Below are 26,005 nucleotides of genomic sequence, written 5' to 3'. Positions count from 1 at the left end.
CACAGCAGGTGCAGCATCTTATTTCTTTTAAAAAATAAATATTTATAAACTTAGGGAGGAAGATTCAAAGAATCAGAGTATTTTTCCCTCCAAAAGCACAAATGTTTCATGTGAATCAAACCAAGGTAAGTCCACCAACCCAAGAACAAAACACCACCCCCCGAGGGCTCTGCCTTGAAGGGCAGAGGAGCTGGTTTTTGGCTCCGAGCCCTTCAGTCCCCCTTGGTGATCAGGTCCTCGATGTAGGCATCCAGCTCATCATCTGTGTTGATGTCTATGTCCTGGAATAGAAGGGAACAGTCAGCTGGGGGCCTGAAAGCGGTGGGGGGGCCCACCACCTCCCCATCCTTCTTGCAGCCCATGGAGCCTGAGCCCAGAGTCCCCTCCTCTTCCCCCTCCGCCCTGTCAGGCCTATCCCATCTTGGTCATTCTCCCCCCTCCCCATCCTCTATGCACAGATGACGCCCAGATTTCTTGCTACTTCCCTGCCTCTACCCCAGGTTTCTGGTTGCCTTAGATGTGTTGCAGGCTTCTAAGAATCAGTACATTCAAAACAGGCCAAATGCACCGACCCCCCCCCCTCCCCAGGTTGCATCATCTCAGTACAGGCTACCACCTTCCCTCACCTAGGGACTCAAGACAAACCGAAGAATCACCTGTTTCCTTTTTCCCTCAGATATTACAAATCTGTGTTTCTCACTGTCACCATCCAAGAATCAGGCCACCAAAATCTCTCACCCAAGTCCTGGGTTCTAACTCCACCCCACTCCAGGCCTTCCTACAACCAACAGAGTAAATGTCTTGGATTGCAAACTGGATTGTGCCACAACCCTCCAGGGACATCCCACCTTGTACAAGCCCTGCCTCTTCTCCTATGGCCCACAACTCCCTGCCTTGGGCCTCAGGTCCTACTCTTACATCTGCCTAAAGCACTCACACAGCCAACCTTGTATGACTGATTCTACTCTCAGCTCAAATATTAATACCCCTTTCTCAGACCATCCCTGAACACCCTAGTAAAGTGGCCTCCCTGTTTTTCTTCTCTTGTATTTACTTCACAGGACTTCCCATAATCAATATTCTGTGTCCTTTACCACTGTTGGGCCATGAGGATAGGGACCTTATCTTGCCTATCTGGTTCACCCAGTATCCACAAGACAGACACAGAGTCATGTCCTCAGTTTTCACTGCCTGGATGAAGGACTGAGACCCTCTAGGGGTATTCCCCACTTCTAGGCAACCCAATCCCATCTGGGCGTCATCTGGAACAGTGAGAAAATCTTTGTTTCATGGCGTGGAGGATTTTCAAACCAGGCTATAAATCAGAAGATCTAAACAAGGGCAAAAATCTGATACCGTGGGTCTGGCTGGGATGAGGCCCAGGCAGCCGCACCACCTCCAGCCCTCTTGGTCAGGATGCTGTGCAGCCAGGGTTGAAACCACAGATTCCTGTGAGTGGGGAGAAGGGAGCAGGAGGTGCCCAGGCCCCCCTCCCTGAGACACCAGGTGGTCCAGCTGCAATGAGAGGGCTGCCTGGCTCACCTCCTGCACCTTTTGCAGGAGCGCCACGATGTTGGTCCTCAGCTTCTGCAACTTCTCCTCTGTCTCTCGGAGCTTTCTCTCAGAAGTGCGCAGGCTCTCCTCAGAGGCCTTGGCCCGTGAGTCAGCACGGCTCTGGTAGGAATGGCACAGATTCTGGAGCCCCACTTCATACTGCTTGAAGTACTCTTTCTGTAGGGGAGAAACCCAGAGAGTGAGTGCATGGGCTTACAGGGGTCCCCAGGGCCCCTCTAGATAGGCACTAGTATCCCCAAGTAGCTCGGCACAAGGATGTGTGAAGGGATATCCATGTAAGGGACAAGTGGGCTCTTTAGTTCCAGAGTGGAAGACCCGATGCCCATCTCGTGGGGCTGCCATGAGGATGGAGATGAGATTACTCATGTGAAGCACTCAGCAAAACGCCTTGGCAGACAGCAAGCCGTCAGGAAATGTGAGGCAAGATTCTTCCACTCCAGTTAGCACAAAAAAGATGAGTCTCCCTCCCAGCTCAATCACATCTAACTTCACCACAGCCCTTTCAGCAGTCCATTCCAAGTCACATCCCACAATGTCAGAACCAAAAATCCTGTTCCAGAAACATTTATCAAGCACCCACCAATAGCAGATACCTCAGATTTGTATAATATACTTATATAAGCAGGATCAGAGCTTTTACTATCTTTCCTGAGTACCTGAAACTTCCAAAGTGTGGGGAAATGATGTTAACTAGCAGTTTCTCTAGACATGAGGCTTTTCAAACTTTTAAAAGGTAGCAGAAAACTTGCTTCAAAAGCAATGTTACATGGAATCTCATTAAAAAATTTGAGCAGTAGCTCTTTACGTTTATTTTTAAAATTCAAATTTATAACATAATTTACTCATAAGTCACCAATGAGAACGATAAAACCATTTTGATGAAAATGAGTGGTCCTGACTGACCGTTGCGGTAATATCAACTCCTGCATTTACATGCTTCTATGTACGAGCTATTTGGCATTTAGCAGTTCCTTACTGCTGTTTTTAAAAACTATTTTGCTACAAGTACTTACCTTACAATTTTAGAATATTATCCTATTAAACCAAAATGGCAAGAGAAATTTCAAGTTCTGTGTAGAAAATAATTACCTTGGCAGCACAAATTAAGTGTTCAAGCAGGCTCCAAAGTATTAAAACTTTAATTGTGTGATGTTTTGAGCCCATGATCTGTGTTCGTTTAACTCTTTAACTTTCTATCACAGATTTGCATGGTTATATTATTTTAAACATATATATTCATATATATGAATCTAACATTTGCAAGACCTTCTGATGGCTTTATGGAACTCCTAGTCCAGCATGAAGGGAAAAAGGATGATCTTTTACAGACAGACAAGAACATAATGACTATTAGACTGTTTTGTCTGTGACATTAAAAAAAATCAGTTTGACTTATTTTACACATTCTGGTCAGCAGACTATAAAGTTGATGCCTTGGTGGTATACCTCCTTTTACAAGCATTGGCTCAGATGCTTCTGGCTGTGTTTATGGTCTGAGCAGCAGAGATCCCACTGCACCCAGAGTTTGCTCTGTGTCTGGCAACAACCTTAGGCCAAAAGCAACAAATCTGACTGACAGGATGCCAGGCCATCCTAGCCAGCCTATCAGCGGTTTTTTTTTCCTGGAACTTTCAGACAGCACCTGCAGCCTCAACAAGGTCAAGAGTTGAGGTACGGAGCTTTCTGGGAAGCTGCCATGAGCTCTGCCATCCTCTAGCTTCCTTAGCTTGCACCTGCCTTCTCATCTCACAGGGAAGCAAGGCAGCACTGGGAGAAGGGCAAGACCCTTGTCCTAAAGAAGCACCTGGAGTCAAATCTGGGCTCCATTACAACAGACTCTACCTCTCTGAGCCTGTTTCTTCAACTCCTAACCTCACTGTCTAATGGAGGTTAAAATCCCCATCTCTTTCCTCAAGCACATACCTGCCACATGTGGGCCTGACATCTTGAACATACTAGCCCTGCAGTTTTGATTCTAGTTCTATTTTCTAGAAACTCCTCCCTGAAAACTTAAACTATTCCAACCATAAAGATATCTACCCCATTTGATGTAGACAAGTCACAGATCCCATCTGCAGCCCTGGCCTTCCTGCCCCTCCAAGTTGAGAACTTGGACTAAGAGTCCCCAGTCTCCACCTGCCCAATGGACATCACCAGAACTGTAGGTGCCGGTGCTTCCAGCCCAACACAAATCACAATTCATCACCTCTCTTGCCCTCACCCTCTGTTTTCTCTCCAGTTAATAGCTTTGTCATCATTTCCCACAGACCTGAGACACAGGGAAGCATGTGGCCTCTGCCTCCTCCCCCATCACTTGCTTCCTGTCAACAACCTCTGACACAGCCCTTTTACTGGCCAGTCCACTTTCACCACTCTTGTTCCTGTTCCCGTTCCCTCATCTCTGACCTTTCACGACTGGACCCGCCCCCTTGCCCTTACATTTTCCATCCACCCAAACAATCTGCCACCAGAGGTATCCTCTTAGGACAGGGTCAGTAAACTAGAGCCCCAGGCCAAATCAGCTGCCTATTTTTATAAATAAAACTTTACTGAAGCACAACCACATCCATTCCTTTAAATTATCTACTGCAGCTTTCACGCTCTAATAGTGGAATAGTCGCCACAGAGACTCTAAGACCCACAAAGCTGAAAATATTTGCTAACTGGCCCTCTACAGAAAAATTTTTTGACCCCTGCCCTAGACCAGGTTCAGACTAACAACACCCCCAAGCTCCAAACTTTTGCTGGCCCTCCACTTCACACAAGGTTTAAACTACTATAGCTAAGATCAGACATTCAAGACACACCATAACTTGGCTCTCAGGCCCTCTTCTTCCCTAAATGCTCACCACATGCCTGCTGCCTTGACTTAGGAACTTTCATTCCTCTGGCACCTCACTCACAAAAGTTCCCCTGCCTCAAACCTTGCCCATCACTTACACAGGCACTTGCAGAAATCCACATCTTCTTCAGGCTGCTGCTCTCTCCTTCCCCAAGGCTGCCACAGGCCAACTACCTGCTTCCACAGCACTGACTGCTCTCATTGGTCTCTTGTCCAGCTACCTGGTAAAAATTCAGTCTCTACTAAATCTTTAGCCCCCTGCAGGCAGCACTCTCTTTTGTTGCTCATTAAAAGGTCCAGCATAGGGCCTGTGACACAACAGCATACCACCACCCAGTGCTTGCTTCCACACATCTCTACCTCCCTCTAAGAGTCAACTTTTAGGCACTTTGAACCTACGTTCTTCACTATTGCTTGGGACAAGTTTACTCCATCTGCCAGGATAGAGGAAGAAGGACATATTCATTGTAAAATGTGAAACTAGGCTTCTATCTATGAGGATTCAGCCCCAGCATCTTATGGTAGGGTGTGCTCGGCTTCTGCACACCACAATCATATCCAGCTAAGCTGCTTCTTTTTCTACAGTAAGTCTCCTATTCCTTTTAGCAAAAAAAAAAAAAAAAGGGGGGGGGGTACTGGCTGGGGGGTGGGAACACAGCTGAGAGCTTGTAATCACAAGCACAAAGGGGCAAGGGCATGTGCAGTTAAAAAAAAACAAAAAAAAAAACCACCCCAAAGATTAGGCCAGACTCACCAGAGGAAATGATATTAGCTCATCTGAATTCATAACACTCAGCTCCTTCTTGGAGATGGGGAAACTTGGAGGCAGGAAGTACCGTAAACAATTCCTAAAAAAAGAAGGTGGGGACAGGAATTCAGAACAGCAAGAACAAGGTGGAGAGCCACTACTAGCCCGAGTGGGAAGACACACGCACCGGAGGATCTGAACGAGCAGGTCAATGGTCTCGTGGTTGGTGCTGGGGGCAGTGGTGTCAGGCTCTATGCGGATGCAGTCAGAAGTGGAGGGCTCTGCCATGGCTACAGCCTGCTGGGCCACCACCACCTCCTCTTCCTCCTCCTCTTCCTCCTCCTCCCCACCCTCCTGCTGAGTGTCAGGGCTCTGGTACTCCGGAGAAGGAGGTTTCATCAGCCGCACATCCTCACTGCCTTTCTCCACCCTAGGAGGCACACAGCATTTATTATGTGTCTCCCAGACTCCCAGGATGGGCTGTCTGCAGGGAAGCTAGGGACACACCCACCCCCCACTCCCCCACCCCCACACCTGGCCAATTTTGTCAGCCTCTGGAAAGGGGCATTACCAGCGGTCTCTCGGAGTGGTGTCTGTGGGCACGTAGTCAAACTTCACCTTCCACCGCACCACATGCTTGCCCACCTCCACAGCTGTGACACGGCCCGTGTACCACTCCCTGTTCACACGCACCTCCACGTGCAACCCTTTATCTGAGACAATGAGGATGGAGTGAGTGTCAGAAAACTATAGACTCCCCCACTCAGCCAGGGTCACCTTGACAGAGGCAGCCCCAGGATTTGCAGGGACAAGAATCCCTAGATGCTTGCCCTGCACTTTTCCAGGAACATGCAGCCCAGCCACCCTAGTCTCCTTCCCCATCTACCATGAAGGTACCAAAGAGCAGCAGGATGAGTGACTGCTAGAGGTGCAAGCCAAGAAATTTGTGCTAAAAATACACATAAGGGTGTGTTCTCTTCAGACTTCTTCTTGGGATCAGACTTGGAATGATTGCTGCACAAAAGCTCAGAGCCAGGAAAGCCTCCAAGAGTCTTTAAGATAAGCTGTTGCTGGCTGAGGGGTCCGAATACCCGCTTCCCCCACAGGCTGCCAGGAACCTCCCCAAACTCACCTTTCTGAGCCCTCTTAAGGTCAGCTGGATCCTCTTCCCCAGCACTGTCCGAGAGCTGCAAGGAGAACAGTCTGTTAGAGGCATCCCCAATGCCCTTGAAGAGCAGATTTTTGCATGAGTGGCCACCCAGGGTCATCAGCTATCACTTCATATTGCATTATATGGCTGTTTAAATCTCCATGCCTCACCAAGAGCTGCTCTCTAAATCATCTACCTTGTATAAACAAGATAACACACAAAGGACAGAAAATCACAGACACAGGGAAGCAAAGGGTTTCAAGCCTTCCTCATCTGTATGTGATCTCCAGCCTGTGATTAGAGCCAGAAGCCAGTCTCACTCAGAAGCCTACCTGACACCATGTTTCTAAATCATCTGCATAACTAAGAGTCCTACAGAGATGAACTGGGTTTCTGGAAGACTGAGGTCACAAAACAGAAACAGAGCTGGTGCAGACTGCAACCCTGGGGAAGGAGGATCTAACCTCACCTGGGACCACCTACCTCATTCAAGTCCTTCTTTTCCTCCTTCACAGCAAACTTGCCCCGCTTAGACCTCTCTTTCCTCCTCTCAGCCTCTTCCTCAGCTTCTTCCTCATCAGAAACCCCAAGAGTCCGCTTCCGACTAGGAGTGGTCTACAGCAACAGGAGAGGGAATGTGAGGGGCCCTGTCAGCCCTTGAGGTGCAGGAAGATTTCATCTGGCCTAAAGGAGCTGTTCTACTTGTATGCTTCTCAGTCCCCCCCAGGGCTGAACCTTCCCTGACATTACTCAGTACACAGCAACCTCCTAGTCCCTGTGCCCACGAGGACCTTTGCTCAAAGCTGTCGTAGGGGGAGCCTCTCAGTTCACTTCTCTCTTAGTCTGCCTGGCCAGCCAGGTGTGATGTCCCTGAAACATACTGACCATCTGCTGCGGCCCACCAATGCTGCCACCAGGCTGCCAACCTATGCCCACAGCATAGAAGCTGATGGAAGTGACTCAAATTTATGGCAGACCAATATTCAAAGGGAGCAGTGAAGAACTCCCTTCAATTATTTAGACTCCTCCTGAAGGGCAACAGAAAGCTCCCCCAGTACAGTTCTGACACAGCCTGATTCCACTCCTACACCACTGAAGGTAGGTTCAGGTTGGAAAAGCATCTCACTGGGGAGAGTTTACTGGGTGGCTCTGGCTTCTTGACCACTGGAGGCTTGATTGCTCTGGGAGCAGGGACCTCCCGAGGGCTCTTGGAGTTGGGCAGCAGAGATGGTGATAGTGGCTGCACCATGGGGGTGGGCCGGGATGCAGTCTTGACCGGCGTGTTAGAAGGCTTCCGGGGTGCCTCCGGTGGTTGGAGAAGCCTGGATGTACTGGCCTCCTCCCGGGCTGCCAGGACAGGAGGCTTTGGGGTGGTGTTGATGACAGCAGCCTTTCGGGGCTGGCTGGCTGGCCTGGGAGCTTGCAAAGAAGGGGGCCTGCTTGGGGCATTCTTGATGACAGCAGGTAAAGGAGGTGATCGAGGTCGCTGAGGTCTACGTGCAGGTTCCTAAAAAAGATCCAGAGAAAGTGAGAACACTGATCCTAGCACAAGACACCTAAGGAAAAGCTCCTCCCCTGTGCCTGGGCTTTACCTCAGTGGAAGGTCTGGTGGTCACTTCCAAAGGCAATTTCTTCAGGTCAGCTTGGGAACGGATAGGTGTGGTTTTCTGCACAGGAAACATGATGATGAGGTTGTTTGCATATCTTGGTACATTCAAACAAAACTCTTTTTGGATCCCTACTATGTGTCTGGGACAGTGGGAAAACAAAAAAGAAAACCTAGGCCTATTATAGAACTCCCTACTATGATAAGACTCCCATTCTCACTGGGGAGACAAAAAATAAAGTCACTAAACCATCAGCAAACTACAGGATTCTATGTCTGATTAACCTAGCATTGGAGAGACCAGGAAAAAGTGTCAATGAACTAAATTCCTACAAAAGAAGCCAGAAAAAGTAGGAAAAGCTTAACGGACAAGGCCAGAAGGGACAAGTGAGATTCAGCAGACAGGAAGGCACGCATAAGACATCCAGGTTAGTGTGACCATCTCCACAGACAGGGAAGCCAGAAAAAAAAAAAAAAAACTTTTATAATAAATACAATAAAGGATTAATACCTCAAATATATCTCAAAAACCTGACAAATCAATTAAGAAAAAAATAAATCTGAAAAAACAGAAAAGGAAAAAAATTATCCAATTTAGAAATATGAAATACATTCTAAGATGCATAGCTTTGTCTGTCAAATGTGCAAAAAATACCCTAAAATAAATGTTCTGCTTGTAAAAAAAACAGAAATTAACACATCTTCTGGAAGATAATTTGGAAGCAGTTATAAAAAGCCATAAAATTTTACAAACCCTTTTATTATTTAAAATTTCCTGGAAAATTATCCCAAGAAAATTGTGTGCTAAAAAAACAGTTTGTGTGTGTGTGATGACATTATATATATGTCATGACCTCCATATTTTTATTAATATATATATATATATTTATGACTATGTAGGCAATCATAAAAAATTAGAAGAATATGTTAGTGGTGGTTACCTCTATGGTAGGATATTTATTTTCTGACCACTTGGGAACATATAAATAAGACAGTTTGCTTTTTTAAAATGATCATCATGAAAAAAGAAAAAAGGAAAAAAAAAAAAAAGGCCAGGTGTCTGGGTGGCTCAGTAGGTTAAGTGTCTGACTTTGGCTCAGATCATGATCTCACGGTTCATGGATTCAAGCCCTGAAACGGGGTCTGTGTTGATAGCTCAGAGCCTGGAGCCTGCTTCAGATTCTCTCCCTCTCTCTCTCTCTCTCTCTCTCTCTCTCTCTCTCTCTGTCTCTCTCTCTCTCTCTGCTCCTCCCCCACTTGTGCGTGCTCCCTCACCCTCTCAAAAATAAACACTTAAAAAAATTTTTTAAACGCTCATGGTGTACTCAAGAACCAGTGAGTCACTGAGGGTTCCTGTCCCATCCCAGACAGATCCCTGATACAGGCTGGCTCTGCCCATTGCCCATGACCCATGTACCTGCAGGGCCTCTAGCTTCTCCTGCTGCTGGCGAATTTTCTCTGTCAGCTGCTTCTGCTTCTCTTCTTGTGTCTTCAGGTCCTTTCTGAATGTCCCCAGGGGAACCTTCTGCTTCTGTTCAGAAGCCTCACATCTGTTGAGAAAAGGTGCTAGGACGGCTGTAGCAAAATAGGGCTCTAGGGGTGCCTGGGTAGCTCAGTCGGTTAAGCATCCAACTCTTGATTTCAGCTCAGGTCATGATCTCACGGTTCATGAGTTCAAGCCCTGCGTCGGGCACTGTAAGTGCAGAGCCTGCTTGGGATTCTCTCTCCTCCTCCCTCTCTGCTCCTCCCTGGCTCCTGCTTTCTCTCTCTCTCAAAATAAATAAACTTAAAAAACAGGGTTCTAAGTAGGACATGGTCCTTCTTCCTCAGGCAACCCATTCTCTTACCATAGTATAACAACCTCAGGGTTCTCAAATGTACAGAATTAATACTCACTGCAGGACAGACATGTATTCGTATTTCCAGGGCACTTATTATTTGCAGCAAGACAGAAATATGAGGATATCAGCAATGACTTCAAGATGTACAGTGAGTTATTTACCCAAAGAGTGGAGAGAATATAGTGGGAGAGATAGGAGATACCCACAATCTCCTTGTTAGAACAAGTGCTCACCGGTCCTGCTCAGGATCAGGGTTCATGGAGCAAACCCAGGTATCAGGGTAATCTTTTTCCACAGAACTCAGCTGGAAGGGGAGGGTTCGCCACTTCAGACACAAATCTGTGACACAGAAAACACCCCAACAAACATCAGCTATACCCGACAACAATTGTAAGCAGGTTCCTCCCAAGCAGGCACAAGGCAAAGATGCCCCCCGACGTTCCATGCAAAGATCTTCACTCTGGCTTCAACTCTGCCTCCCTTGAAGAACAGTAATTCTTCTCAGGGACAGTAATTCCAGCAAGAATAGACACTTTACATCGTGGACTTTCAACACTCCCAGCCCCTCTCCCTCCAACAGGATCCTGGCTCAGTCACTACTCACACTGTTAACAATGTGGTACCAAACCAAATGAGGTCTGGCAGGTTAGATACCTTCTGCCTCATTCAGGAGGGACAGGTAGAACCTGGCACAGTCCCAAGGCTGAGCTCCCAGGGCCATCACCAAACAGACATCCCCAGTGGGACCAAAAGTCCATGAATGTTAGTCAAGTCAGGAGGCCAGCAAGGGTACAGTAAAAGAGGTTCATGGACTATATCACATGGGAGTCAGAAGGGGGTTCTGACCACTGGCTCACCACACTGGATTGTGGTTGGGATTTCCATAGCTCTCCGACGCTTGTAACGTAGCTCACTGGATGGGGGCTGGTTCCAGTTGGCAGAGAGGTAGCCAAACTCATCCCAGAACTTGATGATTCCCCTCTGGGCTAGAAAGCAAACACCCACACATCATATTAGGAGCTAGCCTCTCGCTCTTCCTAAATTCACACCCTTGGGTGCTAAGAGTATCTTAAGATTGGAAGTGAACAAAAAGGTAATTACCAATGGCAATGTCCTTCCAGTACTGTGCCAGATGCTCCCCCATCGCCCTCAACAGGTGCCGGTACTCCTTGGCATCAGCAAAGTCCTGCTTGTTGTGTGTAGGTTCCAGGACCAGGTAGGGCACATCAACAACCCCAACAACTCCACCACATGCCCTGCAGGGAGAAAGAAGACATTGCTCTGTCACCCCATTGGCCAAAACCCTCCCTGCCATCTGCCTTGGGCTGAAAAGTCCTCCTTGGGGAATACTCACATGCCCCCTTCCAGCTGTGGGCCCACTTTCTCATACATCTTGATCAGGCGGCTACAGTTATAGATGAACATGCCATCCAGGTCCCGGTGTTCAATGTTGACCCCAAAAACAAAATTCAGTTCCTTAGGTTCTTTAAGTGCTCTGAGAAGACATGAGATAAATTCAAGCAGATCAACCCATTAAAACACAAATACCATGGTGTTTAAGATATGTTAGCTTACGCTTGAAACTTGAGACATGTTAAGCAAAAAGTTTTGCATTTCCATTCGGTGTGTAACCTATTAGACTTGGTGAGGATACATGAAGCACAGTGACTCTAAACATCCCAAATTAAAAGCATATGACTTTGGCTTTTGGTAACAAAACAGGGATGGATTTAAGTATAAATGGGATACTGTGAAATGGCTACAAATCGCTGCAAAGATAGTTACATGGTGGACCAAACACAAGGTTATACCTATTCTACTAACGTGACAGTAATTAATCTTAAAAAGACAAAAATTCACCGGCACAATGAACGTGTATGTGAGTGTGAGAGAAGAGACTATCATGTGATACAGATCAACAAAATCATGGAGCTGGAAAGCAGATGAATGGAGCAGTGAAATGACTTAGAAGAAACCTGAAATTGATGCCTATGATAGGAAGGCCATGAAGCAGCAACCCAGGAATTCGAGATCCAGAGCCCCAAGAAGCTCCAAACATAAGGTGGGACATGGAGATAATCAAATGAGCCAGGACAAGTGCCCATTCCAGATGAAAAAGGTCCAAAACTCAATTTACAGCATTATTCCACATTTGTAACCACAGATAAAATATTAAGAGAAGATATTACCAAATAATATAAATAAAAGGGAGTTTTAAAATCCTATTTCTTAAATGATCTGTGCTTTACAAGTTTTATACAATAAGCATTTTCTACATCCTTTAAATGAAAAGGGAAAAACAAAAAAGGACAAGAGAGGATAGAAGGAAAAAAAAGAAGAGAGGGAGTGAGGAAACAAAAAGAAAAGAAAGAAAGGAATAAAGGGAGGGAGGAAGGAAGGAAAGAAAGGGAGTTTCCAGGAAGGAAGGTCTGGTGTTTAATTCCAGGGATTGGCCCTGCCCTGGTTTTTCCTACCTCAGCCAAGAAACCTGCAGTGGGCATGTGACAAGCATTTGGGATCACAACATCAACAGTTTTCTCAAAGCAATCTTTGTGACAAAAATGGCACAGGAGGGAGAAGGATTCCCCAACCTCTTTGTCAATAATGAGTACAAAAGTTACAGAATTTTAAAAAACCAAAAGCCAGCCCTGGCACTCACCGCTGCTTGGCCTCCTTGATCCGCTTCTTGACATCAGCTTCCCTGCGCAGGGTAATGGCTGTGTTCTGGACCTGCCGCAACATTACCTAGAAATGTACATTGGCACAAGTGAGGGAGGAGGTGCTCTGGGCCACAGCAGGCAATATTATAACAAACATCTAAAACTTCTTTAAATCACAGGAATTCAAAACCACATTCAGAGATTTACTTCTTTCTACAGAAAGTGGTCTTGATGAGGACAAACTCAAAAGCTGTGTTTCACCTGACCAGGCTCACTCACGTGAAGGAGGAAACACCCCCAACTGAAATAATAGTCTACAGACATGTGTGTCAGACAGGGAAGGGTAGAAAACTGCTCAGACTGTCACTACTGTGTGTGACCCAGGGCAAGCGACCATCTTCACTTCAGTCTTCCTTTCTATAAACTGAGAATACTAACAGTATCCACTTTACATGGTTGTCAGGATGTTGAAATGATTAGCCAAGATTCTCACATACAGTGTATTCAACAGTGATTATGGAAACATCCCATTTTGCAGCTTTAGGGCAAGGAGTTCATGACTAGACTGGAGCTGAGCCAGGCCAGCTCTGGGATCCTAATGCCAGAAATGCTAGACAACAGCTGCTCAGATCTAGGGCCTTACCCTAGAGTCCCGTGTGAGGTCTCCACCTAGGCGAACTTCTAATGTCCGAGCTTTGCTCTCCGCCTCCCGTGCCTTCTCCTCAGCTAAAACCCAGAAGAAATCATGAAAAGGAATTCAAAGGTTCAAAATTCTTAGTCATCCTTCCTGAATCCAACAGTGTAGCACCCACTGGACAAGATGTGTATGCACTTTCAAGGAATAGGACAGCTGGGAAAGCAACCTCCCAGCCTGGAATGTAGAGTTGGTACGAAAAGGAACATCCTTTTGTTTGGAGGCCCTAAAGAAAACAGGCACTATTTATACTTGAGACATGCTTAAAACTGCCCAAGGCAACCAGAGTTACAGCCTCAGCAGGAGCAGGAAGTTATCAAAGTACTCAGCCAATCACTCTCCATCAAGCAGCCCCGAAGCCCTGTCAGCATGAGAGACCTTGAGATTTTTGCCCTGGAGTCAGGATAATCAGTTTCACAAGTATTTGGGCCAGAAGACAGTAAGATTCTTCACTCTAGGCAAGCTGAAGAGTTGTCACTGTTTTAGATAAGTTCCTATAAATGGCTGATAAAGAGAAAATAAAGTCTGGGGAGAAAAACTGCTGAGAGGATTGGCATGCAGGGGGAGGGGTACAAGAGGAACCAGACCAGTGGTTTAGGAGAACAACTTGCTCCTGGGTGCTGGACGGAGCTTTTTTGGATCCTGCTGTGGCCACAAGTATTCCCCAGACAACCCCAACCTGACTACTCCTGTCCAGGGGGTGGGGGGCATTACCAATCCGTGCCACATGTTCAGCTTTCTTCACCTCCTGCTCTGCACGAGTCTTGAAACGGCTTGATGTGTACTTGTACATCCTGAACAGGGGAAAAAGCAACCTGAAGACACAAGCAGCAGTGGGGTAGGACAGCAACCCGAGCAACTCAGGAAACACTCTGCCTTCCTGCCTCCTCCCAGGCTACACTGATAATGAGTCAAAAACAAACATTTCAGCAAAAAAGACTAAATTCCTTATTCCACTGGCCCCTTGCTCCACCTTTGATTAGCAACCCCACTACTCACCAGGTGTGTCATTAATCTCATAGCAGAAATAAATCTCAGCAATCAGCCAGGGCCTTTGCTCTCCTGTGTAGTGTCTAAAGGCCCCTTGGCCCTGAAGCTGAGAGGCTCAGATAGTTCACGGTGCCAGGCAAGGGCACCCTCCATGTCAGAGAAGGCACTCATGCTCAACGAGCTTCACCAGCCAACCTCCGTAGCTTATCAGCCATCTGTGTCCCTCCCTCAGGACTCAAAAGTTTCTACGTGGTAAATCACAAGCAGCTTAAAGGCCCAAGTGCAATCAACACTGCCAGAGCCTCTTATCATCATTCCTAGCATCATTCCAACAATGCTCCAGAGAATCACAGCCGAGGCCCCATTCTCAGCTCAAGGGAAACAGCAGACCAGGGTGGGCAGGCCCCTACCTGGGCTTATACAGGCAGCAGGAGAGTCTCTTGGTCTGCACCTTGTGCCCATGAATGAAGATCCGCATCCGGGGATCAATATAGAGCACGGCAGCATAGGCGCGGAATGAGCGCCGCTCTGGCTTCCTAGAGGTGGCAGGAACAAAGGAGTGCTATCACCTACCCCACAATCAGCTTGACCACAGGTAAGGTAGGACAAACTCTCTGCAGGCCCTTCACCTTTCCACCTCACATCTTGGCTTCTCTCACCACCCTGAAGGGTTGCTCCTTCACTGTGGGCACCACACCCCTCACGTCTCCAGCACAGGCACTCCACAGACACTTGACCCGGCCCTACCACTGGCCCCACTACAGACCCAGCAAATCCTCTCCCCTCTCTAGACTCTGGTTTTTTCTGTCAAATCAAGGAACTGGGACCAGAGATAATTAACCTTTTCTTTTGGCTTAGCTGAAGAGCTGCTGTCCTATTCATCCCTCTGCTTGGGGCAAGAAGACATGGGCATGCTCAGCTTCATCAACTCCAATACTGGGAAATTCAGGGAACAAGCTCTCCCCCACTCCCTGAAGTCACCTCCAGAGCTTTCCCTCCCTTCCCAGCCACACTCACGTGCCCTCTGGGGAAGTCTCTGCCATCTGGATATCTCTTGGATTTGAGATTATGTCTAGCTCTGGCTCTCCATTATCCATGAGTTTGAGATTGAAAATGATCACCAGTGTTCCTGGGAAACAAATCCTTTCATTCTCCAGGTGCCCCCTACCCATCCCCAAACTCCTCATGGCTCTGGAGCTACTGGATTCTAGGGGCTGCAGGCTCAAAGCCTACTTACCACTGTCCCCAGGAATCTTCATGAACTGAGACATAACCTCCTCTTCATTGCGGAAAGGAGAATACTTATAGATGAGTTCTGTCTCAATGGCAAACTTCTCCACGTTGTCTGTGACAGGTTCCCGGGTGCGAGCATTCCAGGTGGGCAATGGAACTATCACCTTTGGAGTAAACATGGGCAGATACTTTGAGGGAGGACCCAGAACAGCCTTCCCCCAAAATGTGTATCCATCTCATCCCTCTCCACAGTGGCTCCACAATGCCCCAGTGGTGAGGTCCAAGCTTTGCAGCTTGGCACCAGAGGCTCTGTGGCTTCTGCCCCTTCCCAAGACTCAGTGTCACAGCACTAGATCCTCTGGGATGTGCTGATTTATGCTGTTGGGGGGGGGGGGGTCTCTGCATGAGGGGTGCCCTCCTTGGGATGCCCCTGGCCATCCTCCTAATCTGCTAATAATTCTACTCTACTACCAAAAAAATATTTATTATCTAGTAAATCCAAAGATACATATAAACCTACAACTCAGCAATTCCATCCCCAGGTTATATCCTAGCAGAAACTTCCGCACTTATGTACCAGCAAACATGTAAGGGTAACACAAATATCCAATACAGAATAGATAAATTACACTGTTGCATATTTATACAACGGAATACTGTGTAGTGACGACAATGAACAAACTAACAGCTACTAACATCAACATGGATGGATCTCAAAAACAATGTTAGGTGAAAAAGGCAAAGTGGAAAAAAAACCTATGGTAGGAGCCCACTTCTATAAAATGCGTACACACAATACAGGTGACAAAACTATAAAGAGAAACAAGGCAATCATCACAAAACCTACCTGAAGGCAGCTCCTTCAGAGGTGCAATAAGGAATACAACTGGTGAGGGGCACACTGGGAACTCCTAGTATCAGTCTATCATGGCAGCTATCATGTTCACTTTATACTTATTCTCCCAACTGTACCCATATTTTAATATACTCTTTCATATTATGGAATTTAATCTTATGTTTATGTTTTTAAAAATCCTACCCTTATCAACTATACCTCAATAAAACTAAGAGGAAAAAAATCCTCTTTCTTCTAAAACTGTATCCTTAAGTGCCACTCCCACAGGCTTAGATGTACTCCTCCCCCAGCCAGCTGCCCATGAGAGCCTAGGGATGGCTGACTGCTTGATCCCCTCTGTAGAGCAAACCAGTCCAGATACCTCAAAGGTTCAAATCACATGCCCCCCTCCACCTAAGGAAAAAGGGACACTGCATTTTAACAAGTGCCAGGGTGATAAAACTGTTGAGGGTTGGAAGAGATTTTACTGGTTTCTAAGAAGCTTAATGTCTGATGGTATTCATCCCTAGAGCTGGTTTGGACACATTCCTAACCAGCCAAAAATGATCTTATTTTGAAATCTTGGCTGAGTTTGCACTAGAGTACAATCCAAAATAGTGACCTTCTAGCACCAAGTAAGGAAAAAATTTCAACCTAGGTTTTTCACCAGGGGAACCGAGTTCCATTTGTGTTCTGTGAATCTGTACCTCACACTGCAACTCCCATTTTTCACAGCAGCCCCAGGTGATAAGAGCTTTTTTTTGTTTGTTTTTTGTTTTTTTGACAATAATATTACTTTAAACTGCATGTATTTCCACTGGCACCCATCCCTGCCATTGGGACACTTCTTTAGTTTCAATGTCACCACTCTACTGGTTTTCCTCCTACCCACTCCTGTCTTTTTTGCCACTTTCTCCTCTTCCTACACTTTAAATGTTAGCATCCCTGAGATCCCAAGTCCTCTTCTCACTCTGCATGCTCCTTTAGGTGAGCTCATCTGCTACCAAGGTTTCCAGAGCCTAGGCCTCCCCTCAAGCTCTGGACCCAGACCCGACTGCGTGTCCAGGAGAAAACTTAAGTTCTTCAGCAAAGACTAGCAGAAGAGGATGTCACTCTCTTCCATTCTTCACCAGCTCCAGACAGCCCACTATGCCCCAGCTGCCACATCAGAACCTGCATCGTGACCCTCCTTCCCCTTTCTGCTAATCAAACATCAGGTTTGTGGGCCCCACATGCTAAAGAGGTGACAATTCTTCCTACATCTCTCGCCTCCCTACTGCAGCCCTGCAGGCTACACATAGCCAGGGCATCTCAACTAGTTTACTCCAACACCTCTATCTTTCCAATCTAATCACCACACAACAACCAAACTGACCTTTTTATAAAAGATACTGATACTGTTACACCTTTGCTTAAAATCCCTTTGAAGCTTGCCGTTTTAAGTCCTGCACACTCACCAAGGCCCTGAGGTCAAGCCTGACTGACCCTCCCTGATCTCCAGAGGCCACCACCTTTCTTCAGGTGGCACCTCTGCCAAGTCCCTTCCCACAAGGGAAGGTGATGGCCTTGAACAGATGATTTCCATGGACTTCACCACCCACCTCCTACCACCCACAGTCCATCAGGAAACATTCCTGAAAATCGCAGCATGGGCAAAAGTTCTCCTGCCCTACCTTCTCCCAAGAGATTGTTCTTTCCAGCCACAGCACCTCTCTCACTCCATGTATGATGGGTGAACTGACGCAGTGCACCAAAAAGGCAAATACATCCACCGGCTTGCCAAGGAAAGGCAGTAGAAAAAGACAACCTTTCATTCCCAACATGAACTAGTTTGCTATGATTTAGGCTCATCTAAACAGGGCCAGCACAAATTTACCCACAGCTAACCACCAGAGATTAATCAGATTGAAAACCTGACCAAATTCACCTATTTATGCAACAGCCATGGATTTCTCTCTGCAAACCCTCTTAACCCCCTCTTAAAGCTCTAGTCACCACTTCTCACACATGTAAGAAGGTAAGAGTCCAGTCTGAGGCTGGGAAGACTGAGGCTATCCCTGATCCCCACCATGAGGAAGCACAGACCTCACCAGACCAGCTCTGCAGATATGTGAACCACCAGGCCACAAAGAAAATCAATGGAGCATGTGTTTAGCTTGCATAGTTAATTACCAACACATTTTAAAATCAGAATATTCTAGATTCATTAGAACTTCCTTCCAATATAGCAATGATGACCTGGGGCTATTTGTCATCTGCCATTTAGTGAAGAACTTACAACAATGATTTCCATACACTCACCACCTGCTTCACTACCTACCCAGGCCCTATAGGGATCTGACTTGTACCTTCTGATACAGACGATTAAAGCAACATATTTCTTCAAAAGGAAAATACATTCATAGCACATTCCACAAAATCACCATCATATAGGAAAGACTATGCTGCTCCAATTATTAGTTCCTATTATTATTACAGCCTGTGGTCTCCACCCATAGTTATGAAGCCAAAACACTCCCCTTGATAAAACAACTCCATATTGACACCCTGCCAGAATGAATTCAGGCTGCAGCTCTAAAGAAGGTACAAATCCTTGGTTCCTGCCATTTGATGACCCCATTCTCAGAAACAGGACAACTGATCGCTGAAGCTTTGAGATTTTACCTTCTCTTAAACTAAAAGGTCTGCCTGATGCTTCAACCAATTCATCCAACCAGCTAATCCAATAACAGGGGTGTGGCTGCAATCCTGCAACCTCAATGAGTCCAGCATCGATGGCAAATGACCTACAGAAAGACCCTGGTCAGATGTGTGAAATGTCTATTTGTGTGCTTGCTTTTAATGTTTATTTATTTTTGGAGAGAGAAAGAGAGGCAGAGAGAGACAGAGAATCCCAAGCAGGCTTCATGCTGTCAGTGCAGAGCCCGACGCGGGGCTCAAACTCATGAATTGTGAGATCACGACCTGAGACAAAATCAAGAGTTGGATGCTTAGCTGACTAGGCCATCCAGGTGCCCCAGATCTGGAAAATGTTAAATGGCAACTCGAACCATAAGGATAGGACCTACCTCATCAATGCCTTCCTCCTCATGAAAGGTCCTGGACAAGAAGAGGCAAGTCATGGTATCCTCCTTCTTGGTGAAGAGTATAAAATCCTTCCCAATGCGCATTGAGCCCCTGAAAGGGAAGCAAAAATGGATTATTCTCCCAGGGATTCAAAAACTCATCTGAAAAAGAAGCAAATTCACTCTCTGGATGTGACTAAAACTGCCTTTAGGAGGCTCTTCTCAAGACCTCCCTCCATCCTAGGACCCTGAGCTGAGGCCCACGGCCCTCATTCCTCTGTTCTTCCATCAACTTTCATCACTCCTCACAACTTGCCTGACCCCACTTACCCACCATACAGGGCTCCTTCACCACCCTTCTAGGGCACATTCACCAGCGATCGTCAGCCCCAAGTTAGTGTCACCCCCAACCTGCTGCCACAATGGTAACAAGTAATCCTGCTGCCCATGCACCAGGTTCATCTCAGCTACACAAGGGCTGCTGTACTCTTTGAATGTGTCACCATCAAATTTCCCTCCAGGAATTGACACCTTCAACATGCTGACCACATCCAGTTCCCATCAGGTATTTCTCATTCACTCATCAAATGGCAGAGCCATCAAGGGCATAGCCCACGATCTATGCTCATAAGTTCTCAAAAACAAAACAAAACAAAAAAACAACAACAAAAAAAACAACGGTATGACCCCAAAGCTCAGCTAAACCTGACCCCCCCAACCATACACAATATAATTCTTAATCACAGTTTTTAAGGCCTATAATTGGCTCATATCTTAGAACTATAACCATCTTCTGTCTCAAAATTGTTTTGCCACCTCAAGCTCATTATGACATAGGTGGTCCCTGCTTCCGTATGCAACTGGTTCTGGGAAATGTGCCTTGAGGCTGGGTTCCACAAGGCAAAAGTCTGAATGGAATCAATTGCTTCCTTCCTCTGGCCACATTCAATCATCTGAGGAACAGGCAAGGACAAGCCTTTCTGGGCAACGTGGAACAGGGCAGAAGTTCTAACAGTTCATTGCCCAATGAACAATGGGACTGTTTAGCTCCCTTCTTCTGAGTAGCTTCTGGGGCTTTATGGCTATTATCTCATTAGTCTCCATAATACCCCAGGGAGAGGATGGCAATGGGAAGCCTCAATACTCTCTTCTATGTACAAATACAAACCAGGCTAGCATGCCAAACACACAAATGAATGCCATGTCCCATTTCCCCCAAATGCTCAGGAAAACACCCAGGACACTATCCAGAGACACCCTGGGGGCTGCCAAGTTCTGTTTTTCATCCTCTAGTTCCTAAGACATTGGCAATGCTCCTTCCCCTGACAATTTCACAGCCCTCCTCCTTCTTCTCTGAAGCTTATGGGTGGCAAAATGAGGCACATTACCTTGCCTTCTGTCAAAGCTTACTCTTGCCCTAATTTGGCAAAAACTCTCACTTTGTGCCTCTTTCTTCCCTCTTTGAACCTGACCTTGGAGGCTGAAGAGCAACAACCCCAAAAATACCATGTCTGCTGGCTTCCTTGCTTCTCAGCCCTATTCTCAGCACAAATCACTCCCTCCCGAAACACTTTTTCAACATCTGAATTGGTATCAAAATAAATACACTCTCAACACTAGATGGCTCCAACCTCAATGGGTCCTTTACAAATATCATTGTACTAAATTATGCTAATAACACTCTCAACTTCCTGGTCTTCTAATTCTAAGCACAGTCAGAGTCACATTTTGTTTGCTCCTTAAGCCTGCTTTGTAAGAGAGAATGTCAAAGAGTAAAACCCCATTTTCTAGATTAGGAAATAGATTTCAGAGACATGAAACAGCTTGCCTAAGGTCACAAAATTACTAAAACCAGTTAGGAAGAGGTTAGCCTATAATCCAGAAGGGAAGTCAGGGCTTCTTCTATCACACTGACTCTAGGAGACTACAGTCATTGGGGACTTAGAGCACCGGTGCTGGAATCACCTGGGGAACCCACGGAACCCACAGACCCAGTGAATCAGGCCAGGAAATCTGTCATGGAAAGATCAAAAGAGAAATAAAATAAGAATCCAGAAACTAGGGGTGCCTGGGTGGCTCAGCTGGTTACGCATCCAACTCTTGGTTTCGGCTCAGGTCATGATCTCACAGTTGTGAGTTCTGGCCCCACATCGGGCTCTGTGCTGACAGCACAGAGCATGCTTGGGATTTTCTCTCTCTGCCCCTCCCCTGCTTGCTTTCTCTCTCTCTCCCTCTCAAAATAAATAAATAAACTTAAAAAAGAAAAAAATCCAGAAACTAGTCTAGGGCTCTCACAGCAATGAGAGCATTTAATCCTTAACTTATTCAGTATGTATTATAATCCCAATTTACAAAGGAAGAAACTGAGGGCCAAAGAAGTAATTAAGTGGCTGAGGTGAGATTTGAACTTTAGTTTGTGTGACTGAAGTGAGATGGAGAACAGCTCCAGCTCTGCAGTCAGAAGGACCTGGTTCTTATCTCAGCTATACGCTAGGGCCAATATTTTTATAACTCTGGGGAAATCACTTCATCCCCATAAACCTCAATTTCCTCAGTAGAAAATGAAAATAATAGTCCCTACACCACAAAGGGGTATAATGAGAATTAAACGAAATCATCCAAGTAAAGTTTTTAGCATGGTGCCTGGCACATGATAAGTGCCTGTTATTTCCATTTGGTTTCTCCCCTGAAAGACAAATCAAAAAGTCCAGGTACCATGTCCCTGATGTCTTTGTAAGCATTCTCTTCCCCTGCCACACACCCAAAGCACACTGCATGTGAGGGACTACTGATACTGTTAACTAACCAAAGCACCATCCTCTCTCAAACAAAACAACACGTTTCCACAGCAAGACTGGAAACGTGACTCAGAATTCCATTTGTACAAACTCTAAATCTTATTCCATCCAAAGGTATGTACAGCTGGAAGTGAGCACTTCAGAAATAGAAACCTTTCTCTTGGGGCTTCACTGAAAATCAGAACAACACATTCCAAACACCAAACAAGTGGGAACCAAGGGCTGAGAAAGAAGTCCCAAGAGATTTGAAGACATTAGGTAGGTCCCTGCTACAGAGTCCAGCAGGACATATGAGTGGAGACCCTGTCTTCTGGGAGGGAGGGTTCAGATCTTTTACTCACCCTGGATCCCCATATGGCAGGCGCTCAGGGAACAGTGCTGTGACATGAAACAACCCTTTACCATCTCAGATATCCTAACCCCAAAAACAACCACCTCAACCACAGGGTAAAAATAAGAATTTTCCTCAGGAGGAGAGATGTGGTTCCAGAGCACACTGCCAAGAGAAAACTACAACTCCACTCACCCCAATTGATTTAAGATGTTCATACTTTTCAATCTGTAAGGAAAACTACAGATTTAGAACAACAGTTATTAAGTCCCCAAACTACCACTTCTTTTTGACTTTTCTTCTGTTCCAGAGTTACAGTGATGAAGGAATAAGGAGCAGGAAAATTTTCATTGGACACAAGCAAGAGAGCACTGCTTGATTTTGTATGGAGTCCTATGACAGGTTTCTAGTATACTTACGATTTTAACCCATTCCCATACTGCCCAATCTGGGTGGACTCAGGTGTTCGCTTGGCTGACTTCCCAAACTGGATCACACTGGCAGCATCACCTGAAGTGGCAGGCACAAAAGAAAGTGAAGCATTTGCATTTCTTTCCCAGGATCCTCAAAAATCAAAGGTCTGAACCTTGTTAAATCCAAGCAGGGCTGTGTGTTTACTAAAAACATTTTCTAAAGAAATTCACAACCATGAGGCAAATGGAGGCAATCTCAGACTGGCCTGTCAGCACCACCATCATTATGACCTTATTCTGTTACCAGAACATGGTATGAAGGCTGAGGGAGACCTCTGTAGTTCTAGCTCTAGGATGTTGTGCAAGCTGATAAGTACACTGTCAAGAGACAGGTAATCTGACTGACTTCAGGTTGCCACTCAGATCCTATCTCCCATGCTAGGACAAGACCTGGCAAATCCATTAGTGGAATTAAGCCTATGATCCTGCAACAGACCTCTCTCTCCAGATGGATCTTCTAATCACAATAGTGAGGTAACAAAAACAACACGATAAGTTTTTTGTAAAAAGAGTTACATCCTCCCCCAAAAAAGCAATCATCTCATCACTTACTTGGATCCATTCCTGCTCCATCATCCAAAAAGCAAAGCATAAATCCTCCTCGAAGGTCCTCTCGCCTTTCTGTAAAAGAAGCAGTTGCCATTACTGGGTAGTTACCTATCAGAGGGTGGCAACACAGGTAAAATCAGAATGTATACCAATGTGACGTTTGATCCAAAAAGGTTAGAATGCCAAATCTAGCTCCTCCTTCTAACAGCCTTAGCTAGTGTGAAGTAAATGTCAGAGCCCTTGAGGGTGGGCCTTACTATCAAAGGTTCTCCAATGCTTTCTAGTTCATGACAAAGCTTGAGAGAATCTTTGAGGGCAGGAAATACCTGGTCCACTAGACTAACCACACCAAGGACCACTAAATATCATGTATTTCACACAAACCTCAATCATCCTTCTGCCTCTTTCCACCTGGATTACTTCTACCTCTGCCCTCTGCCATGGACCCCGAGCCACTAAAGCATTCCAACTACTACACACTCTACCTTATCAATATTCCTCAAATTCAACAGAGCATCTCCTTTGTGGGTTAAGTCTGGGGTAGCCATCAGACAAAGCGATCAAGCCAGACATGCCATGGGCACAGCGGTGACAGCTACTATCCAGACAAACTGCTATGTCTATGTGTGACTAGCCCCAGGCTAACTTTAGTTTCTGGGCTATATGTACTCATTGCCACATCTTCTGCTTGGTATGGGTCCTTGAAATGGCTCCCTAACCTAGGAATGAGATGGCACAAGGTGTAGTGAGAACTTCCTGTTTCCCAGCTGGACTTGCTCAACTGGAAGGAGGAGCAGTCTTTTGACAAAAGAAGTCCTTTGACAGTGCAGCCATGGCAAGGCTTCCTGGTCAACAGGAAAGGAACAAAACAAACTGACTGCCATTTCAGTAGGTGGAAGAACCTCTTCTTTCGGTAGCTGTCTTCTGCAGCAGCAGGTGGTTACTCAAAGTAGTCTGGGTCTAAACATCTCACAAACACTAAAGAAAAGATTCTCCAATAGGGAAGGGGACCATACTGGAGTTTCCAAGGTGCCTTTGACCAATGATGAGTACTGTGTTGCAAAGGAGGAACAGCACGGGCTTTGGAATCAGGAGAGCACTTCTATTAAAAGAAGGGTCTATGTAAGCTACTACGGAGACAAGCCCAAGACTGCTATGGAGACTACTTCCTGAGAACTCTTTTGTCTCCCCTAAGCTGAGGTTCACCAACTTCATACACTATCCAAGCTGAGGAATCTCAATTTAAAACACTCTTTGTCCTCTCCTAAGGCTAAAGATTCAAGGGAGTCATGATCACCTTCGTTAAATGAACTAGTTAGTGTAATTTAAAACGCTATTTCAAAAGTACTATAAACCACAGAGATTTTCAAGTATCACTAAGTGTTCAGGAATTTAGCTCTACTAAAACGTTAATAACAAGTGCTTCTTGAAAGTTCAAGAACAAGGATCTTCCTGGAAGTACTACTAGTAGATAAGAAAATTTCTCCTTATGGCAGTGCCTCTTATCAAAGTATGGAGAATCCAAATGAGATCTAGTAAGCAGGAGCAAGTGCAAGAAAAGTGCAAAAAGACTTCAAAATTTCCTTCTGGAGGAAGCAAGGTATCACATGGAGACTCAATCTGGGTCAGATACAGAACATGGTAAAAGTGTTCTAAATCTAACCAAGAGCCATTTGCTGTACACTTCAGCCATAAAATGTACATGAAGACTCTGCTTCGGGATTCAGAAATTGGTTCAAGCCAAGTGCATTTCAAAAGTCTTCAAAGATTACTGGCATTTCTGGAACACTAAATAGGAAGTTACTCTAGGCCCTTGTGTTTGTTAGAACAGGATTTGCAGGCTGTTTTAACACAAAATCACCACTTAACAGGGGGTCTGAGATACCTTTCTTGTTCAAAGACTTCATTTTAAAGATTTTTCATATGGTTTACAAGGGTTAAGAGATCCACCAATAGAGAGGATCCTCCTGGCCACACAGTGATCAACAGCCTGTATGCAGCTAGTAGTAACCAAGTCCATGATCAAGGGCAACACTGCCTCAGGGCCAAGAGAGACTAGCTGACACAGCAGTCACTTCTTCAACTTTGTAAATATGCAATGTGGTATCTTTACCTGGCTACAATGCTTATCCTAATCACTCATTTATTTAATGAGCATTTACTGAGCACTTCCTCTGTGCCTGGCTCTGTGATAAAAACAACAGTAAACAATACAGATATGATCACTGCCTTCACAGAGCTTAGAGTCCAAAAGCTGCTACTCTCTGTAGAAGGTTAGGTAATCAGGAGGGTTTAAGCAGGAGACCAAGAAGAGTAACAGCTAGAGCAAAATGTAGTCTGCGTTAAGAATGAGCTGAAGACCTTGTTAAAAATACAGATTCTGGGCTCTACCCTGGAAAGTCTGTGTGAATCTGAGGTGGTACCTAAGAATTTTTATTTCTTTTTTTTTTTAATTTTTAAAAATGTTTTTATTTATTTTTGAGACAGAGAGAGACAGAGCATGAGCAGGGGAGGGACAGAGAGAGAGGGAGACGCAGAATCCAAAGCAGGCTCCAGGCTCCAAGCTGTCAGCACAGAGCCCAACGTGGGGCTCGAACTCAGGAACCACGAGATCA

At 45.8% G+C, this 26,005-nt stretch overlaps 1 protein-coding gene across 5 annotated transcripts in view; it reads right to left on the bottom strand.

The window, feature by feature from the left end:
- Positions 1-11: 11 nt before the first annotated feature.
- Positions 12-26,005, bottom strand: part of MORC2 (MORC family CW-type zinc finger 2) — a 39,496-nt gene continuing 13,502 nt past the window's right edge. The window contains exons 4-27 of one of the 5 annotated variants that reach the window (XM_007082559.2): positions 23,394-23,462; positions 22,788-22,878; positions 19,243-19,351; positions 15,344-15,503; positions 15,124-15,235; positions 14,517-14,642; positions 13,831-13,910; positions 13,066-13,148; positions 12,422-12,507; positions 11,117-11,257; positions 10,864-11,018; positions 10,620-10,748; positions 9,996-10,101; positions 9,339-9,471; positions 7,908-7,982; positions 7,442-7,822; positions 6,799-6,930; positions 6,298-6,352; positions 5,737-5,878; positions 5,353-5,595; positions 5,172-5,265; positions 1,543-1,731; positions 1,357-1,449; positions 12-281 (exon numbers count right to left, since the gene is read on the bottom strand). In XM_007082559.2, the coding sequence (XP_007082621.2) occupies positions 213-281; positions 1,357-1,449; positions 1,543-1,731; positions 5,172-5,265; positions 5,353-5,595; positions 5,737-5,878; positions 6,298-6,352; positions 6,799-6,930; positions 7,442-7,822; positions 7,908-7,982; positions 9,339-9,471; positions 9,996-10,101; positions 10,620-10,748; positions 10,864-11,018; positions 11,117-11,257; positions 12,422-12,507; positions 13,066-13,148; positions 13,831-13,910; positions 14,517-14,642; positions 15,124-15,235; positions 15,344-15,503; positions 19,243-19,351; positions 22,788-22,878; positions 23,394-23,462 (3,053 nt within the window). In that variant the 3' untranslated portion in view covers positions 12-212. The remainder of the gene's footprint in view (positions 282-1,356; positions 1,450-1,542; positions 1,732-5,171; positions 5,266-5,352; positions 5,596-5,736; positions 5,879-6,297; positions 6,353-6,798; positions 6,931-7,441; positions 7,823-7,907; positions 7,983-9,338; positions 9,472-9,995; positions 10,102-10,619; positions 10,749-10,863; positions 11,019-11,116; positions 11,258-12,421; positions 12,508-13,065; positions 13,149-13,830; positions 13,911-14,516; positions 14,643-15,123; positions 15,236-15,343; positions 15,504-19,242; positions 19,352-22,787; positions 22,879-23,393; positions 23,463-26,005) is intronic. The other 4 variants (XM_007082560.2, XM_042963251.1, XM_007082561.2 and 1 more) reach the window with 4 other exon arrangements.

The sequence above is a fragment of the Panthera tigris genome, chromosome D3 (genome assembly GCF_018350195.1).
Source record: "Panthera tigris isolate Pti1 chromosome D3, P.tigris_Pti1_mat1.1, whole genome shotgun sequence".
Taxonomy (NCBI): domain Eukaryota; kingdom Metazoa; phylum Chordata; class Mammalia; order Carnivora; family Felidae; genus Panthera; species Panthera tigris.
The sequence above is the reverse complement of the archived record's forward strand: the minus strand, read 5'-3'. Positions and strand labels throughout refer to the sequence as shown.